Raw genomic sequence first — 20183 nt, 5'->3', positions numbered from 1 at the left:
ACTAATAAGAACCTGATGTATAGGACTTCCCTGATGGCGCAGTGGTTAAGAATCCGCCTGCCAATGCAGGGGACACGGGTTCGAGCCCTGGTCTGGGAAGACCCCACACGCCACGGAGCAACTAAGCCCGTGCACCACAACTACTGAGCCTGTGTGCCACAACTACTGAAGCCCACGTGCCTAGAGCCCATGTTCCGCAACAAGAGAAGCCACTGCAGTGAGACGCCCGCACACCGCAATGAAGAGCAGCCCCCATTCACTGCAACTAGAGAAAGCCCATGTGCAACAACGAAGACCCAACGCAGACAAAAATAAATAAATAAATTTATTTAAAAAGAACCTGCTGTATAAAAAATAAAATAAAATTCAAAAAAATAAGTAAATAAAATTAAATTTAAAAATTGAGAAACCATTAGCCAGACTCATCAAGAAAAAGAGGGAGAGGACTCAAATCAGTAAAATTAGAAATGAAAAAGGGGAAGTTACAACGGAAACTGCAGTAACACAAAGAATCATAAGGGAACTACTACAAGCAACTCTATGCCAATAAAATGGACAACCTAGAAGAAATGGACAAATCCTTCGAAAGGTATAACCTTCCAAGACTGAACCAGGAAGAAACAGAAAATATGAACATACCAATCACAAGTAATGAAATTGAAAGTGTGATAAAAAATCTCCCAACAAACAAAAGTCCAGGACCAGATGGCTTCATAGGTGAATTCTATCAAACATTTAGAGAAGAGCTAATACCCATCCTTCTCAAACTCTTCCAAAAAATTGCAGAGGAAGGAACACTCCCAAACTCCTTCTATGGCGGCACCATCACCCTGACCAAAACCAGACAGAGATACTACAAAAAAAAAGAAAATTACAGACCACTATCACTGATGAATATGGATGCAAAAATCCTCAACAACTACTAGCAAACAGAATCCAACAACACTTTAACAGTATCATACACCACGATCAAGTGGGATTTATCCCAGGGATGCAACGATTCTTCAATATACACAAATCAATGTGATACACCACATTAATAAATTGAAGAATAAAAACCATATGATCATCTCAATAGATGCAGAAAAAGCTTTTGACTAAATTCAACACCACTTATGATAAGAACTCTCCAGAAAGTGGGCATAGAGGGAACCTACCTCAACATAATAAAGGCCATATATGACAAACCACAGCAAACATCATTCTCAATGGTGAAAAACTGAAAGCATTTCTTCTAAGATCAGGAACAAGACAAGGATGTCCACTCTTGCAACTATTATTCAACGTAGTTTTCAAAGTCCTAGCCCTAGCCACAGCAATCAGAGAAGAAAAAGAAATAAAAGGAATACAAATTGGAAAAGAAGTAAAACTGCCACTGTTTGCAGATGACATGATAGTATACATAGAGAATCCTAAAGATGCCACCAGAAAACTACTAGAGCTAATCAATGAATTGGTTAAAGTTGCAGGATACAAAATGCACAGAAATCTCTTGCATTCCTATATACTAATGATGAAAAATCTGAGAGAGAAATTAAGGAAACACTCCCATTTACCACTGCAACAAAAAGAATAAAATACCTAGGAATAAACCTACCTAGGGAGACAAAAGACCTGTATACAGAAAACTATAAGACACTGATGAAAGAAATTAAAGATGATACAAATAGATGGAGAGAGATACCATGTTCTTGGATTGGAAGAATCAATATTGTGAAAATGACTATAGTACCCAAAGCAATCTACAGATTCAATGCAATCCCTATCAAATTACCAATGGCATTTTTCTTTTACAGAACTAGAACAAAAAAATCTTAAAATATGTCTGGAGACACAAAAGACCCCGAATAGCCAAAGCAATCTTGAGGAAAAAAAAACGGAGCTGGAGGAATCAGACTCCCTGACTTCAGACTATACTACAAAGCTACAGTAATCAAGACAGTATGGTATGGGCACAAAAACTGAAATATAGATCAATGGAACAGAATAGAAAGCCCAGAGATAAACCCACACACCTATGGTCAACTAATGTATGACAAAGGAGGCAAGGATATACAATGGAGAAAAGACAGCCTCTTCAATAAGTGGTACTGGAAAAACTGGACAGCTACATGTAAAAGAATGAAATTAGAACACCCCCTAACAGCATACACAAAAATAAACTCAAAATGGATTAAAGACCTAAATGTAAGACCAGACACTATAAAACTCTTAGAGGAAAACATAGGAAGAACACTCTTTGACATAAATCACAGCAAGATCTTTTTTGACACACCTCCTAGAGTAATGGAAATAAAAACAAAAATAAACAAATGGGACCTAATGAAACTTAAAAGCGTTTGCACAGCAAAGGAAACTATAAACAAAAAGACAACCCTCAGAATGGGAGAAAATATTTTCAAACAAATCAACAAAGGATTAATCTCCAAAATATATAAACAGCTCATGCAGCTCAATATCAAAAAAACCACCCAATCAAAAAATGGGCAGAAGACCTAAATAGACGTTTCTCCAAAGAAAAGGCACATGAAAAGCTGCTCAACATCACTAATTATTAGAGAAACGCACATCAAAACTACAACGAGGTGTCACCTCACACCGGTTAGAATGGGCATCATCAGAAAATCTACAAACAATAAATGCTGGAGAGGGTGTGGAGAAAAGGGAACCCTCTTGCACTGTTGGTGGGAAGGTAAATTGATACAGCCACTGTGGAGAACAGTATGGAGGTTCCTTAGAAAACTAAAAATATAACTACCATACAACTCAGCAATCCCAGTACTGGGCATATACCCAGAGAAAACCATAATTCAAAAGGACACATGCCACATGCACCCTAAGTTCACTGCAGCACTATTTAGAATAGTCAAGTCATGGAAGCAACCTAAATTACCATCGGCAGATGAATGGATAAAGATGTGGTACATATATACAATGGAATATTACTCAGCCATAAAAAGGAACGAAATTGGGTCATTTGAAGAGATGTGGATGGATCTAGAGACTGTCATAGAGACTGAAGTAAGTCAGAAAGAGAAAAACAAATACCATATACTAACGCATATATGTGGAATCTAGAAAAATGGTACAGATGAACCAGTTTGCAAGGCAGAAACAGAAACACAGATGTAGAGAACAAATGTATGGATACCAGGGGGGAAAAGCAGGGGGGTGGGGTGGGGGGATGAACTGGGAGATTGGGATTGACATACATACACTAATATGTATAAAATAGATAATAAGAACCTGCTGTATAGCACAGGGAACTCCACTTCGCTGTACAGCAGAAACTAATACAACACTGTAAAACAACGATACCCCAATTAAAAAAAAAATGAGTAATCAACTTGAAAGTTCTAAAATAAAAAAATAAAGATAACGTTGAGAAGCAAGAAATGCTACTGAGGCACATGGTCACAAAAAATTATTCAAAACTGAAGTACCAATAGGAGTAACCTTGTCAAAATCACATGAAAAATACGCTAGAGGATGTTTGGAAAATTGGAAAACAAAAAAATGTAGCAATGTGTACATCTTCATGTGTTCAGGGCATGTCCTCAAAAATGGTGCACATCTGCTTCCATACAAGTCGTGTTCCATCATTTACACACAGAACCGTCATCACCATCGTGTACTACAGGCCGTTAAAGGATCCAGGTTAACAGGGAAACTCGGCTTTCAACCCTCAGCTCTTGGGTTACTCAAGCATGGTCAACATCGACCAAACACCATGAAATTTAGCCTTAGCCTGAAGATTCAGAGTGCAAAGATCATTGATGTTGAAAATCAAGCTACGTGAATGAGGACAAAAAAGAAAATAGACCCTGTGCCACCACCTGTTGCTGTTAGGGTTTCCCGAGGCACGAGTGCTGGAGAAGGAGCTGGAGCCCACCTCAGCGGAGTTCTGAAACTGACTACTCAAGCTTCCCCCTAGATGCCCTGCCACCGTGGGGCTGGAGCCTGCGCTTTGGGTGGTGGAGAGGGTGGAGACAGTTCAAGAAACTTTCAACTTCAAACCAGGTCCTCTTAATTAGCAAGTTATTCCTCCTCAGGGAAGCAGCTTCTCAATCCTCAGGCATCACTGCTCTACCTCGTCCAACCTCCAGGGGGCATTAAGTGCTCTGTTCTACAACAGCGATAGGCCAACCTGTCACCATCAGAGGTAGACGGACTGCGATAGGAGCTCACGGGGACAGTACAAGCAGGGCTTCTTCTCTTCCCTTCCCATCGTGTGCTGATAACACTTCACAAGCAACTATTCTACGGTCCCCCAGAGGTGCCTACTGAGACATCCAGACAATCAGAGGAGACACAGATGAATCAAAAGCAGGGTTTACTTTTCTACCAAATTCTCCAATCCATGTTCCAGCCAATGGATGAAGGGTAAATCAGACCCCACAGACTCTTGGTAAAAACAGTTTTAACTTTCTACAGGAAAAAAAAAGTTATTTTTTTTTTCTTTAATAAAGTTCCTAGGCATTTGGAAGCAGATGAATAAATTTCACATATTGAATGGTCTGTGCTTTCTTCTTTAATGTATCCAGATGCTCCCTCCCTGCTGCCTCTTCTGTGATGAGGCCCCGAAACCAGTTCTGCAACTGCACCGACCGTCTTATTTCTGGATCACTCTATCGTCTGATACCCTAGAACCATGGTATGATTGTAACTGATAATGGCCCAAGAACAGTTGAAAAGATCTCAGTTAAACTCTTCAAACCTTCTTTGAGTGCCTACTATTTGCTGGGCATAGGCTAGGCACTAGGCGGTGATCCTGCTGGTTCTGAGAAAAGTAAATGGCGCTACAGAGAGGAGTTTTCCTCCCTAGTGGCAGGAGGAACGTCTGCTGGGGACTGAGAGAACCAATTTCTCCTCTGGTTCTACCCCCTGGGGTAGGTACAGGGCTCAGGCCCCGGAAACAGATGCTGTGTCTCTTCTGACAGGTGCTGCCATGGAAGGACCACGAGCAGTTTCTAAACAGCTGTGGAATTTGCTCCACAATCCACATAGTGGTGTGTCTCCAGGGAACTCTGGGTCATGTGGCCAATGTAGGAAATCTTCACTGAAGTTCTAGGGAAAGGAAAACCAACGAGAATTAATTGTTTCTGAGACGAAATAAGTAAGAAACATCGCCCGAGTAATTTCTTGCAAGCTCAGGCAGTAATATCCACAGGTCCTAGATACGTATCTTCATGGTTACACAACCAGGAGGTCAGAGGATCTTTCCACATCCCCAGAGACACTGTGCCCTGAGCTGACCCTCTAAATATGTGGTTCTGAACCGGGGACGATTTTAACCCAGAGGGGACTTCTGGCAACGTCTGAACATTTGGGGTTGTTACAACTGAGTGGGGGAGGAGGTGGTGTTACTGGCATCTAGTGGGTAGAGGCCAGGCTGTAAAACGTCCTACAAGGCACAGAACAGCCCCTCGCAACAAACAACTGTCTGGCCCAAAATGTCAATAGTGCCAAGGCTAAGAAACCCTGCTCTAACCCTGCTATTTCAAATGTCTGCAGCAGAACCTTGTCACTTGCGAATTTAACAGTCACGGTTCTAGAGATTACGCTACCGGTCCATGACAATGTGGTAATTTGTGTGGCTACAGAGTAAGTCTGGCCAGATGCCCAGGGCTTATGCCTTGAGAAAGCTTTTCTTTCCTTTACTAGTTCCATCAGGATTCTAAAGGGATCACAAAACTCGACCCCATTTCATGGAGAAAATTCTACAACTAACTGTTCACTGTGACCCTGGTGATTTGTGACAGGGATCTGGACACTGTATCTAAACGACAGCAAGGCTCTGCCGTGTCTGTGCCTGTAAGGTACTGGGCATCCCCTCTTTGGTCTGTGGGTCCCACGGGCTCTCCTGAGCAAAGGTGGCCAGCTCACGTGGCCTGACGGTCCAGGCTCAAACACAAAGGCCCTGGACACAGGGAAATGAGCAACGTACCGCATGAAGACCACTGTGCTGTGCACCAGGATGTCGGGTAACCTGCAGAAGAAGCTGCAAAACAGCAAACGGAGAAATGGTTGTTTTTGTTTTTGTTTTTTTAAGAAAAGGCGACTCAGCAGGAGTGCTGAGTTACACTGTCAAACTGAGGAGCAGTCAGCCCCGTTTGGGCACCTCCCCTGCCCCACACCCGCCCTTCTGGCTTAAGTGCTGTCCTGGCTCACTAGTTCCGAGTCCCCACAAGTGTCCTTCCATCCTCCCACATCACCATCTTTTTGTTTGTTCATACCCATCACAAAATGCTGCAGCTTGGAAATGTTTCTAGTGGCCTAATGTTCCCTTTAAGAAATTTGAGCACTTCAGTCACATATCAAATACCACATCCTGGGCTTCACTGGTGGCACAGTGGTTGAGAGTCCGCCTGCCGATGCAGGGGACACGGGTTCGTGCCCCGGTCTGGGAAGATCCCACATGCCGCGGAGCGGCTGGGCCCGTGAGCCATGGCCACTGAGCCTGCACGTCCGGAGCTTGTGCTCCGCAACAGGAGAGGCCACAGCAGTGAGAGGCCCGCGTACCACAAAAAAAAAAAAAAAAAAAAAAAAAATACCACATCCTCCAAATAAATTTCAAGATGCCCAAAACTAGGGAACCCACAGGTCCAAGGCTGGAACTTAAGGCAGGACCGGCCCCCAACAATTGAGCTCAACTCTGAATCCCTTTCATCCAGTAAAAAGCACACATGTAGAGAACACTGTCCTTACTACACATAGGAAAATGGTCCTCCCATCTCAGCCTTCACGGTAAAATTCACCTGAAAATAAGACACCAGAGTCAGTCTGTGGCTAAGGAGGCTTGACAAAGAACAGTACTACAATCTGCAACACAAGGACCTGAGAGCATTCTTCTATCACATACAAAATATTTCCCCAAGACTGTCCCTGATCCAGACGATGAGCCTCTAACAGATCTTCCAACCTCTTCTCTGTTGAGAGGCCAATGGACCACACGGCCTCTCCTCGATTGCTGGCAAATCGCTTTCTCCGACAAATTCTTTTGTTCCTGTAACACTTAAATGCTAGCTGATTCTTTCCCTTAATTTTTCATAATTACAGAGCTCATCACGTCTTCCTCATCAACCAGTTGCTACAAGTGGAAATGAGGAGAGGAAGAGGAAAGTAATGAGGTGATAGCATTCCACAGTGCCTACTCTTTTCTCAGGCCCACGGGGCCAGGATCCTAAAAGGATGGCATACCAGATGCTCGCTCCGAGGTGGAATGAGGGAGATGTTAGTTGTCACATATGACCCAACCACGGTGTTCATGTACTGAACCTGGCTGGACAGGCTGGTCACCGCCACAGAGTAGAAGTTGGAGTTCCTGATTTTCAGGGTGGCCTGCATCAGAGCAAGAGAGGAAACACGTGTAAGTGTCCTGGCTACAAGACTCACAGGTGCACACCCAGGAAGGGAGGCCCTAATCTTACCGTGATGGCGAGGATTACAAGGGAGTCCTGCTCATTAAACGTGACTTTCACCACTTTGATGCCGTCATCATCCACGAGGACCGAATGTGGAAACAGGAAGAAAACCACCAAACCAGATGCCAGGAGACAGAGCAGAACAGACAGGAGGACATACTGCTTCCTGCAAACGACAAAGCACATGACCAACCCAGGCAGTCAGAGATCAAGGTCCAATCAGTAAAGATTAAATGCAAAAGCAGGAATGAGGCGGGGAGGGACAAGAAAGTGAAAAGAGCAAGGAATCACAAACCAGGAAAGAGTACGTGGAGCGGGTTCACAAACCCATCTGAATGCTGTCTGCCGTCTGGGAAGAGAAGCTGAAGAGAGGAACTGTGTGGACAGAAACATCTCTTCACCTGCCAGGACACCCTCTTCTCCAATTCCTACTGATTCAAGTTCCTTCATTTGGCCCTCTGTTCTCAAAACATTTCTAGCTTCAAGTTCCCTTCCCCAGACTGTGATGGGGGCAGAGACATCTTGCTTGAGCAAACAGTATTAAAGCAAGTGGGGAATTTACAGGAACAGATAACGTTTTCAAGAAGTTAACTGGCATTCATACACAGAAAAAGGGACTAGGGACCACCGTAGGCATTAACAGGAGAGACGCAGGTGACTCACGTTCTCTGAGGACGCAATCTCTGATCACTGTGTGGGATCAAAGCCACCAACTCATTTACTTGCTCTAGAAAAGAAACAAACAACACTTTCGGTAAAATAAACCCCACGTGTTGTAGTACTTTCTATCACATACACAGTAGCCTGTCACAAATATATTGTCTGGAATTAGACGTTTCTAAGATACCAGTTTTATATTTGGGGTCTAATGAACAAGAAACAGTATGTAGAGAGTGCTACAAATTACAAAATATCTATCGGTGCTCCCACGGCAGTGACGTGGAAGTTGAGAAATCTAGGATCTCGTTCTGGCTTTACTGCATGGCCTTGAGCTGCTGCATGGCTTTCAGCTATGGCATAGCCTTGGGGAAGTCATTACCTCTCTAGGCCACTGTGTCCTCATCTGTAATATGAAAGCTTTGGAGTAAATGGTTTCTAAGGTTCTTACCAGCTCTAAACCTCTGTGACCCTCCATCTACCCTGTTAAGACTTCTTGAGAGCCAACTTAGTGATAGATGATTCTGTACCCAATCCAGGCTCCACGCCTGTGCGTGTTTTTCTCCCTCCCCTTGACTTATTTTTCAGATCTTAGGTCGTTAATGATTCACTACCTGCTTCCTTGAACAGAAGCTTCCAAGATGGTGTCTGCTCCTCCCCCACAAAGCCACGCCAGGCCTTATGAGCGACAGCAATAAAGAAGTGCGCCTGTCAACAAACCCCACAGTCTAGAGCAAGCCAAACGTTCCAAACCAAGGAAACAACGAACAAAAGAGTGCAAGTGAAGAAAAGCAAGGCTTTCAAATACTGGGAAACCTAGAGAAGTTGTGGAACCTGCGCAAGTTTATCAAGGCAGCTCAGCTGGCTCCACAGGGCATGGCCTATGACCGTGGTACTGCCGCCCAGGAGAAAAGTTCTGGCTGGGAGACCGGAGAAGCCCTCTGGGCATCCTGGAATTCTCCTTGGGGAATCATCCTTCCCATGATCACCAAAGACTCTCACCTGTTGGAATGTAGCCTGTCCCCTGGCACGTGAGACAGGTGATGCTATCTCGCCCTGTGAACTCCACATATGGGAACTGAGCAATGGCTTCTTCCTGCTCCCGTTCAGCCAGCAAATCCTCCCTGTCATCTGCCTTCTTCCGCTTGCAAGAAGGGGGGTGAGCATAAGCGGACTGCTGGGACCCCATGGCCAGGATGTGCCACTTGTGTCATGTCCTAGGATGCAAAGAGGCAAGTGAGCGCGTGTTGGTGGCCGTGCATCTTTCTGTGAGAAAAGTGAGAACACAAAAATGACCGAATTGCCGTCCTGAATGTGATCCCAAACACCTGCACAATTTCTAGCAGGCTCTTTTTGTAGCAGTGCTCCCTAATCTCCCTCCGACTCCTGACACACACAGCCGGAGAAACGGGGCGCCAGCTCCTCACAGCCCCACGGCTCAGGTCACCCCAGCTCCCACGTGGTCCAGCTTCACCCCTTCCTGTCCGCTATTTGCAAACTCTGTGCCCTCCTCGAGAAAACCTCCCCAGCAATCAACAGGCACCAAATTAATAACAGGCCTCAAAGATTCCCCACCCCCCTCCATTCCCAAACCCAGGAGGCGGGCTCAGGTCACGCCCCTTGGCAAAAAGCGCGCTCCGAGCCCACTGGAGTCGCCCAGGAGGGAGCAAATGCCGAAGGCTCCAGACCTGCAGGGCACGAGCTCCCGGCAGCTCCTTCACGAGCCGGACCGCCAGCCACCTGCCCGCTTCAGCAGGTTTACCTTCCTCTTGGGTCTTCGGAACTGCCCGCACTCGATGCGCACGCGCAGAATGGCAAGCTGGCCCGGGGACGCCGGCGTGAGCGCGCGCGTGCGCTCTTCGCGGCCCTGCTGACGGCGCCGGGAGAGGGCGGCAGAGAGCTGGGGGGTGGGGTTCGGGTTGGAGCAGCGCTTCTCGGGGCTTGAGGCTGGTGCAGTGGAGATGATTGAGTCCCCCAGAAATGCTGGGAAAGGCTCAAGTTTCCAGAGGAAGAGGAAGGCGGAAAGAGCCGGCAGCCAAAGCCATTCTCAGCTATTCTCTGAGCATAGGGGTTGTGTGGAGACGCCGAGGGTGAAAAGTGCATCAGACACAGAACCTGCCCTCATCCTGCTTTAGGGCGTCCCCTTCCCCAGCCCTAGACACACACACACACACAAGGCATGCACATAAGGAGTTAGAGGACACTTTTTAAAGGGCGGGTTTCTTTGTAGGGACTGCCTGGTTGCGCTTCGCCTGCAGCAGAAGGAAGCAAGCGAGGGCAGACTTTAAGCAGGTGAAGTTATAAAGACGATGCTGGGGAGAGGAGAGATTCTGAACTGGGTGAATGGGGGGCATGCCCTGCAACGTGGTGGGAGGCTGGCGACCTTCGAGGTCTCTGCCATCTCCACTTCTCTCTCCTCCTTCTCCTGTGAAGAAGGCTGATGCCACTGCTGCTGTCTAGGCACCTGTGCAACTGCTGGTCCCAGTCAGCCCACTGAGTCTTTAGAGTAAGAAATGGTAAAGAAAAAATTATTGAATGACACTGGTTGGAGACGGTAAGGCAGACTCTGTTCAAGGTGGGCAATGGTGATAGGTGTGGAGGGACAGCTGCACCAATGGGGTCTTCCAGTGGGGGAGAGAGATTGGGTTCAAGTCTGAATCAGCAGGGTAACTGGGAATTTAGAGTCAAGGAACAGGGTGCCGGTCAGTGGGTGGAAAATTACTAAGAGAAAACATCAGCGGTAAGGGGAATTCTGGCTAAACTGACCTAACGGGATTATTGCTGAAGACACACCATGGTGGTCAGACATTACCTGGGGGATGATGGAGGATGAGGAATCCAATCAGATATGGAAGGTGATCAGAATTTGAGAGGGGTTCTTGCTAAGCTGACTTAGCAGGGTTTGTGCAAAAACTGGATTATACAATAAGTGCACAGATGGGCCTAGGAGAAGGTTCAGGAACCTGACTAAAGTTTGGTCAAGAAAAGAATATTTGGCAGAAGCAACAAGAAACCACTGCTCCTCTTTTTCCATCTACGGCCCGTACCTTCCCCTTCCTGAAATCGACCTTCACCTCTCTCCTTGCAAGCTCTATACCAGTTTATTTTCCTCGTTTACACAAATCTGATTTTGTTGGAGGCAACGATTTGCTCAATGAAAAATACATTTCCCTGCCTACTTACCATATGACACAGTTTGAGCCAATGAGGTGTGTGGGACTTCCAGGAAAGCTCTTAAACGTGATGGAGACTCAACCTGTGATTTGATCTTCCTTTTCCTGTTTGGAATTTAGACTTGATGTTGGAGATGGGGCAGCTATCTTGTGCCCATGAGGCAAGAAGTGCATGTTAAGGAAGGCTGGGTAGAGGGATTAAAAGAGCCTGGGTGCCTGATGACCTTTGGAGCCACACTCAGGCTCTGGACTACCTTTCTTCTGACTTCTCATCACATGAGAAAAATAACCAACCCCACCCCGACAAATTGTGTTTTGTGTGTGTGTGTGTGTGTGCCTTTCTCATAGTGGGATGCAATCCTAAAAGATACAGACGCAGAGCTAGTTAAGGGGGAAGCCTGGATTTTAACACAGGCAGTCTGACTGCTTTACCCAAACACCATGTAGGCCACACTTAGGTTTCTATCCTCTTCTAACATCCGCCTTTAGGGCACATGCCTTTAGAGAGAGGGAGGCCTCTTGCCTGTCTGAGGCCTGTCTTCCAGGTTCAGCTTTCTTGTCTGAAGACCCACTTCTCACAGGGAATTCACCTGGGGAATCTGGGGAATGAGCCCATCCTTTAGTCACATGGGGATTGCCTCACTTTGTGGCCTCTGCTGGAACCCTGCCAAGGGCAAGAGGCAGTGAGCCTAATGTCCACACTGTGGATGGACACTGCAGAGGGTGGTCCAGGCTGTCCCAGGCACAGGGAAGGTGAGGAGGCAGCAGCCTGATTCATACCAGCTTAAGAGGAAGAGAAGGCCAGGGGAAGATTGAGGGCTGTGGATGCTTCATAAAGGAAGAGAAACAGGCTAAGGGCTTGGGCCTGTGGTGAGGAAAAGCGGGGCCCATGTTGCTGGGGACTGTAAAGGGGGTCTGGGGGGCGTAACCAGCAGAACCCTTGAGGCTTTCTGTCCACTGTCTGGGACAAATAGACTGTACCCTCCAGTGTGGCTCTTCCCTGTTCCCCCAGCACCCAGCTTGAAGCCTGAGGCATAGCAGGCCCTCAGTAAACACTTGCAGATCTACTCCACCTGGAAGCTGGCCCGCACCGCCTGGGGGAGTAGTCCCAGCATCCCCCACGGCCTTCCAGGAGGCCGTCTTAATTGGGCAGCACATTCCAAGGAGACACACATCCCTTCTCTCTTGTGCCTGGCTTCCAAGGCTGTCTCAGCACCCCAGTTATGAGCAGTGAGGTTACTGCAGACGTGAGCTCACGGGGGGCTCTCTGTGGGGGGGGGCAGGGTGGAGTGGGACAAACTGGGGATCCCTGCCCTCCCAGCCTCCTCGATTTCTCCAGGTGTGTTATGTACTCCCGGCCCCACAGGCTGAGGGCAGTCAAGGTATTGAGAGGCCTGTGGTCCTGAAAGGCCCTGCATGTGGGAAAACCGAGGGCTTAGAGTTGGAGGTGTTCTGCATGGTCTTCATTCTGCCCCCTTTACTAAGTCCACAGTGGAGAAAACTTGCTTGAGGTTAAATGACACCCAGTTAGTGAAAAAATCCAGACCAGAACCAAATCCTCTATTTCCTTGTTCAGTATACTTTCCAAAGAGATCAGGGGACCAGTTAGAGTGTGGGCAGTGAGGGGCAGAGCCAGGTCGTAGCCCATTGCTGCAGCCACCGTGGCCACGGGCAGATTTCAGGGGCACACGACCCTTTTTATTTAAGGGATTCTGTGTTTATCCGAACTCACATCAGAGATCTCACCGTTCAAAGCTCTGGTGCATGTGTTGCTCAGATAAAGAGAGAAATCGATCCCACCCTCCAAAGTTCCAGGTCCAGTTCTCTAAAGGAAGGTCTAGAGGGAGAAGGGGAAGAAGATGGTCCCTTGCGTTTAAGAACCTCTTCCAGCAATGGAGCATTTTGCCACTTGTGCTTCCATCTGTGTGAAGCAGCTGTTATTTCCATTTTACACTGAGACACAATCGGGGAAGCTGATTGCCCCAGCTATAGTGGTAAGGTCAGAACTGGATCATGGATTTTCTGCTCCCAAGTGCTGTCTCTTTTTACTTTACTGTGCTATTTCCTAGGAAGATTGGCTAAGAAAGAACGTTTACAGGCCTGTTCTAGGAAGAGAAGTGGCACAGAGGGTGCTTATACACAGTAGCGGTCTAGGTTGGGGGTTTGCACTGTGTCCTGGGCCCATAGCTGTGTCCTGGGCTCATAGCAGCTGAAGGCAGGAGCTCTGCCCAGAGAGGTCACCTTGATAGAGAGACCCCTTGGGATGCAGGGGCTTGTGTGTGCAAGGAACTGACAATCCACCTCCAGCCACTGAAGGTCTTAGCCTTTTACCGAAGCTGCAATGAACCATGGTGGTCCTCCGGGCCAAGGTCTTCCTCAGCTCCTTTCCCAAGGGGCGTAGAGGAGGGTGATTGTGGGGCTCATGCTCACCCGGCTCAGGGGTGCACGCTGGAAGAGCCAATAAAGTGTTCTGAGTGCTGGCTGCATGGAAGGCATGAACCTTCTTCCACAAACCCAGGTGGACAAAAGATGTCCTAGTAGAAAAATAATGGAAACCAACCTAAATCCAGCTCAGATCCCCATCCTGACTGGCTGGCAGGGGATTTGGTCTTGGTCCCTGAGGCTGCCTTTCCTTCCCCAGGATGTCTCAGGAACCCAGGAAGTGGGGGTGGAAGGGCCTCTCGCACTCAGCCCACCGTGTCGCGCTCTCTCCTCGTTCAACACCCCATGGACCTCTGATCTGGGCGATGGTACTGCTTTCTTGGGGCCTGGGAATCTTTGCTCAGGCTGGCAGAGCTGGTGCCCAGGGTCCTGCATGCCCAGTACACAGGCCAGACCCAGCCAGGGCAGGGGTCTCAGAGCCTCCTGGCCCCCCCAGTGGGCTCCCCCGAGGGAAGCCCCTTCCCTGCCTGGGGCAGGCTCCATCTCTCCCTGCCGTCCCCATATCTTCCTTTCTCTCCTCAACGGCACCTCAGTAGCATCTCTCTAATGAGCTGAGCCATTGATAGAAGACAGTTTAAGAGGTAGACTTAAAGCAACCTCGTAAGAAAATTTCTACCCCACATAAATCAAAGAGACCCAAAGGGCTGTTATCTCCTTGGAACAGGGGGACAGGAATACAGGGAAAACAAAACAAAACAAAACAAAATGACATCTTAAAAGGAGCACCTGAACCAGATTCTCTTGTAGGGGGACTTGGCAGGTGGAGGAGACTAATTCCTCACCCCTGAACACTAATAACAACTCTCCCCAGGGTCTATGTGATGGCTGCGGGGGCCTTGACCCTTATAACTGCCAAAAGTCCCTCCCCTGACAGTGACCTGAGATGAACACACTCTAAGTCACATCGGCATATGTGCTATACACACGTAATGTAAACTGAGTGGCCCTCCCTCCCCTCCAGGAACTGGCACCCCTAAGCATCTCCCTCCACCCAAGAGCTTCTGGACCGCCTCCTGAGTGGGAATTATGTTAGGAGCTGGCACCCTCGGGGCAGGTGTGGGAGGAAGGCTGCCTGGGCTGGAGAATTTGGGAAGCCTGCCTGAGCAGGGAGGCCAGAGGTGGGCTTGCTGGATTGCTGGATTTTTTTTTTTTTTTCCCTGTACGCGGGCCTCTCACTGTTGTGGCCTCTCCCGTTGCGGAGCACAGGCTCCAGACGCGCAGGCTCAGCGGTCATGGCTCACGGGCCCAGCCGCTCCGCGGCATGTGGGATCTTCCCGGACCGGGGCACGAACCCGTGTCCCCTGCATCGGCAGGCGGACTCTCAACCACTGCGCCACCAGGGAAGCCCGGATTGCTGGATTGTAACTCTATAGTGATGAGACCAGTCATCATCATTGTATCATCATCACTGGCAGCAGTGAGCCAGTCTTCCTGGTTGACCTCCCCCAGCACTGCGTTTCTCACCCCTGTGCCAGCTTCAGGGACAAACCTGGTGGCTGAGCTGCTGCACATCTGATTATCATCAGAAACTGCCGTTCAACTCCTGTCCGTATCTGCTGCCGCGCTGGGCACTTGCGTAGGGCCTCAGCCAGCGGAGCCTCTGCCCAGAGGAGGGACCGGCCCTGAACAAGAAAGCATCCTGCGCAAAGCAGGCAGTGAGGACGCAGGGGGTGATAGGAATAGTGGAGCTCCAGGGAGAGCCTGAGGCCAGGAGGCAGAGGTAACCTCCAAGAGGTGTTTAGAGAAGCAAAATCCATACCCAACCCCATCCTGAAAGGCAACTCTCTGAAATAGCTCCTGGTGTCTTCCCTCCCTCCCCATCCATAGTCTGTGATCGGATTCAGGCCCTCTACTTCCTTTGCCTAGGCAATTGTAATAGGCTGCAGAGTAGGCTCTCTGACTTTCAAAAGTGATAATTTACTGAGTGTCTATTATGTGCCAAGCACTGGAGTAGGCACGTCGCACACAGTGTCTCATCTGGCCCTCTCAGCAGCTCTGCAGGCTGGGCGTCATCAGCCCCTTTGACAGACGAGGGGTCTGCAGCTCAGAGAAGTGAAGCGACCTGCTGCGCCAGCTGGGGTACAAGCACCACACCAGCCTCGACGGCTTGCTCTTCTAGCCCTTCCTCCACAGTCCATGGGTCTAGGGGTCCTTTGCTGAAATGCCAACGTGGTGGTATCATCCTGTCTCTTAAAACCTTCTGTGGCTCCTCAGAGGCTGCAGGAAAAGACCCAAACCCCTTCCACAGCCTGCGAGGCCCTTTCCACTCTCCTGCCGCCCTCTTCCCACTAACCACACACTCCGACCACAGAAGACTATTTGTAGCTCCCTAAACACGCTGGGACTTCATGTGTCTGCTCGTTCTGTCCTCTTTGTGCAGGATATTCTTTCCTCCCTGCCCCACCTCACTCCACACCCCGTTTCCTCTTCCCAGAGAGATCCTACGCAACCATCCAAACACGGCCCAGCGGTCACCCTGAAATCTTCTCTGCACCCCCATCCCCTGCTGCGCCTACACACGCGCTGCTTGGTGTCAGCACCACTGTCCTCACATCTTTCTGTCTCTGCTGGACTCCTCTCTAGCACCTGTGATTTCTCCACTATGTTATAATTCTCTGGTACCCAGGCTGAACGTCCTGTTAGACTGTAAACTCCGTGTGGGCAGGGTTGGTGTCTCTGGAGCCTAGAGGAGAGCCTGGTGGAGAGCAGGAGCTCCATGAATATTTGTCGAATGAGTGGGTGAGTTGAGTGAATGAATGGCAAGCACCTCGGGGCAGGGACGGTGTCACAGTCACAGGACACGGTCTGTGTCCCCATCTTGTGGCAGGTGCCTGGCATCCAGTGGACGTGCAGTCAAGGGTGAATGAATGGAGGCGACAAAGAGGAGGGAAAGTTGGACTCAGAACGCAGTGCAGGCCTGGCACTGCTCGATTCCTTCCGCCAGGGGGCGCGAGAGGCCCAGGAGCCGGGGCCCTCAGACTGTTGGTTCTCTTCTCCTTGAGGCTCAGCCATAACACCCGCAGAGGTTTGGGGTTGTTCTCCTCCGCAGAAGGATTCTGGAGGCAGCCCGGATCCGAGGGAAGGAGCCCACCCAAAGCTGGTTTACTGCAGCAGCGGACCCGGCACTGGCCTGGCCTGCCCTGCCTGGTGGCACCGGAAGGAGCCAGCTCCCCATCCTGGGATCCGGATGTACCCAGGCAAGGACCACCTTGGGGCAGGTGGGTGCTGGCAGCTGGAGGCTATGGCTGGAGCTGAGTTGGTCCAGAGCCAGGAAAGGGCTTCACATCATGGACCTGGGGGAGGTAGTTTGCACAAATTCCTGGACAGTAAGCAGCTCTTTAGAACTCACAGCTTTGTCTTCCTACCCAACCCCATGCCATTCAAGGCCAACCTTCCAGGGAATCGGGGTTGGGAGACAGTGCCAAGCAGGACATAGTCCCTGCCCTCCAGGTGCCCCCTCCCTCCCCATGGAAACCCTACACCCGAGTGTGACCTTGGGTACCGACCTTAACCCTTTCTGGGCCTCAGCTTCCTCATATGTAGCATTGTTAAAATGATGAAACGAGGTAATCCATGAGAGTCTCTTAGAATAATGCCTGTCAGGCTATCAACATTCAATAAAGGGCAGCTATTATCAGCTATTATCGTGATGATGAGTCTCTAGCAACAAGCCTTTAGAAGCTTGCATGGAAGGCCCACAGGAGACCTCCCAATGCCACCACCTTTGGATGAGCCTTGAGCACCCACCCAGCTGGGCTTCCCAGCTTCCCAGCTGGCAAGTCCTTAGGTATGGAGAAGAGGGCTGAGTACTCTGTGCTCATGGGGACTTCAGACCTGAAAGGGAACACACCAAACAGGTCCAGAGGGAGAACTGAGGCTCAGAGAGGCCCAGTGACTGGAAGAGGTCACAGGGACAAGTGGAAGCAGGGCCCAGTCCACTGACCTGCCACCCTACCTCTTGGGTTCTTGGGGCCCCATGGCTGTGTGACCACCTCCTGGGCCATTCATCCCAACCAAGACAGCTTGGTGATTTTGATCTAAATTAGATGCCGCCAAACATTTGTATTATAAAGAGTTTTTAGAGTGTTGTGGCTTTTGCCTCTCACCCGCTCCTGTGAACGGGTGTGCCGGGGGACCCGTACAAGCAGGAAGAGTGAGAGGGTTGCATGGGAGGTGTCAGAGGGAGGTGAGAAAGCAACCCAGGCTGCTGCAGAGATGGAGGGTGAATCTGGATCATGGTCCACAATGGCCAGGCCTGGGCTCAGCTGTGCGTTCTTCCCTCTGGGCACTGGGCAGGGGTAAAGCCAGCCTCTTGAGTGGTGGGGGCCATATGTTGGGAGCTGGGCCTCTTGGGTCTTGTTTTTGTCTCTGCTCCTGCCTCAGCTTTCTCGGCTCTATACCTTCTGTCCCTGCCACTGAGCATAGGCTCAAAATCCTCACTATCCTTCCAGAAGTAGTGCTTGCATTACCTCCTCCATGAAGCCCTCCTTGATTCTGACCCTCTGCCAGGGGCCATCTCTGAATTTTCATGTTAACTTGTTTATACGCTCTCATGGGGTTTTTGCTTTGCCTCTTGCACTATGGTACAGAGGCAGCAGATTACAGAGCTGAGTGCATGGATTCTGGACTCCCTGGGCCTAGATTCTGATTCTAGCCTTTACCGGTTGTATGGTGGGGTAAGAGTTTCTTTTTCTTTTTTTTAATATTTATTTATTTATTTGGCTGGGCCGGGTCTTAGTTGCAGCACATGGGATCTTCACTGCAGTATACCGAATCTTTAGTTGTGGCGTGTGGGAACTTTAGTTGTGGCACGTGGGAACTTTAGTTGTGGCATGCAGGACCTTTAGTTGCTACCTGAGGGATCCCTGACCAGGGATCGAACCTAGACCCCCTGCATTGGGAGCGCAGAGTCTTAACCACTGGACCACCAGGGAAGTCCTCCCTTTTTTTTTAATATGAGAGTTTCTTAGTTTCTGTGTGCCTCAGTTTCCTCCTTTGTTCTAGATGGAGAGAACAAAAGTACCTTCCGTACAGGGCTGATAGGACTTTAATTGAGTCATACATGTGAAGTGTTGAGGCCAGGACCTCGAATGTAGGAAACATTCTCTAAGTGTATGCTCTTGTTGTCAGTGAAGTGTTTGCATCTGCTCCTTACCTCCTCATGAAGCCTGCAACTCCTTGGGGAGAGGTCTCATTACTTAAGCTAATTTGTGTCCCCCCAGGATCCCAGCAGACGGCCTGGCCACTGTGGGTCCTCACTGACCATGTGTGGAATGGTGATGGGACCCGAGGGCCCTCTCTCCTTCTGCTGTCCCACCCAGGCCCCTGCAGAGCGGGACTGCCTCCGTGGCTGAGGCCTTCCCTCTCACTGCCCCGCCTGAGCTGTGGCAATTTTCCCTGGCAGCTCCCACGTTCTGGACTAACTTTAGGGTTGGTTTCCAGCTGTGGTTGGATTTTTCTGTTTGAAAAATATTTTAAGCAGCTGGTGGGGAAGGGGTGGAGAGGTGGGAAAAGAATAATAAATAAGCTCGTGAAAGGAAGATTGTCTAAATGGCTTGGAGTGGCCGCTTCCTCCAGCTTGGTCTCTGGGTTGTGCCCAGGACTGGGGAGCTATCAGGTGGTTGGAGATGGGGAGGGGACACCCTGGCGGCTTCACAGGCCGAGGAGAAGGACTCCCCTCCCCTCACAAGCACCTCTCGTACTTGCCTTCACTGTACGCCCGACACGGATTCTGTGGATGCAAGAAAAAACAGATGAGAAAGAGCTAGTTCTGCAGCAGGCAGGCTTGAGGTTAGACCGTGAAAAAAACTTAATATCAGAACCTATCCCAGATTACGTCACTCAAGACTCTGTGTCACTCCAGAGCTCAACTCTCTTCTTAGCTCTTATTGAGCAAGACCTCAGGCAGCCTGTCCCCCGCCCCCGCCGCCCCTGTTGCTCTTCGTTCCCCTGTAACAACAGAAGTTCCATCTTCCTGCACCCCAGTTTCGTCAACTTCCTCTTCCCTTTCAGCTCGGCTCTGCCACTGAGGCCCTCAGGCTCTTTTCTGAAGTCTTCACCTCTGTTACTTCACAGGTGGGAGAGGAGCAGGCAGCAGCTCGGGCTGATGGCCAGGACCAGAAGCCCACGGGCTGCCCCACACGCAGATGGAAGGTTCCTGCTGCCCCTTTGCTGTCTGGGGAGGATTGTGGAGACAGAGGCCCATAGAAAAGCAGGGATGGGAGACAGACTAAATCACAGAGTCGAACAGAAGCCGAGTCAGAAAGAGACAGGGAGCAAATCAGATGCGGGGGTAGAGAGTGAATTTCCCTGCCATGGAAATTCCTGTGGCCTCTGATGGCAGGGTGGGCTCAGCCCTGAAGGCTGTTGGGTGCTGGGGCCCAGCATGGGGTCTCTGGCCTGGGAGGGCGGGTTGGTGGGGGGACGCCTGCCTTCCATGCCAAGTCTCCTGAGGGCTCCCTCCACTGGAGTCAGAGCCAGTATGGGG

The 20183-nt window shown here is 49.6% G+C and overlaps 1 protein-coding gene across 4 annotated transcripts; it reads right to left on the bottom strand.

The window, feature by feature from the left end:
- Positions 1-4316: 4316 nt before the first annotated feature.
- Positions 4317-9911, bottom strand: TMEM106C (transmembrane protein 106C). 4 transcript variants are annotated; one of them, XM_067696330.1, is made up of 8 exons: positions 9770-9903; positions 9084-9298; positions 8088-8151; positions 7431-7590; positions 7201-7341; positions 6709-6758; positions 5948-6001; positions 4317-5067 (listed from the first exon to the last, which is right to left on the bottom strand). In XM_067696330.1, exons 2-8 carry the CDS (start codon positions 9268-9270, stop codon positions 4971-4973), a joined length of 753 nt encoding a protein of 250 aa, XP_067552431.1. In that variant the 5' UTR covers positions 9271-9298; positions 9770-9903; the 3' UTR covers positions 4317-4970. The 4 variants fall into 4 exon arrangements, with proteins under 4 accessions (XP_067552431.1, XP_067552430.1, XP_067552429.1 ...); XM_067696329.1 differs by lacking the exon at positions 6709-6758 and having other exon boundaries at positions 9844-9911; XM_067696328.1 differs by lacking the exon at positions 6709-6758 and having other exon boundaries at positions 9084-9347.
- Between the last annotated feature and the right edge of the window lie 10272 nt (positions 9912-20183).

This window comes from Pseudorca crassidens, chromosome 11, assembly GCF_039906515.1.
Source record: "Pseudorca crassidens isolate mPseCra1 chromosome 11, mPseCra1.hap1, whole genome shotgun sequence".
Taxonomy (NCBI): domain Eukaryota; kingdom Metazoa; phylum Chordata; class Mammalia; order Artiodactyla; family Delphinidae; genus Pseudorca; species Pseudorca crassidens.
This window is presented reverse-complemented; position numbering and strand designations above follow the sequence as displayed.

Coding starts and splice junctions, on each gene's coding strand:
- TMEM106C (XM_067696329.1), bottom strand. CDS start 9,270: ATGGGGTCCCAGCAGTCCGCTTATGCTCACCCCCCTTCTTGCAAGCGG. Junction 8,152..9,083: donor GACAGGCTACATTCCAACAG/GTGAGAGTCTTT, acceptor TTTCTTTTCTAG/AGCAAGTAAATGAGTTGGTG. Junction 7,342..7,430: donor TTGTAATCCTCGCCATCACG/GTAAGATTAGGG, acceptor GCTCTGATGCAG/GCCACCCTGAAAATCAGGAA.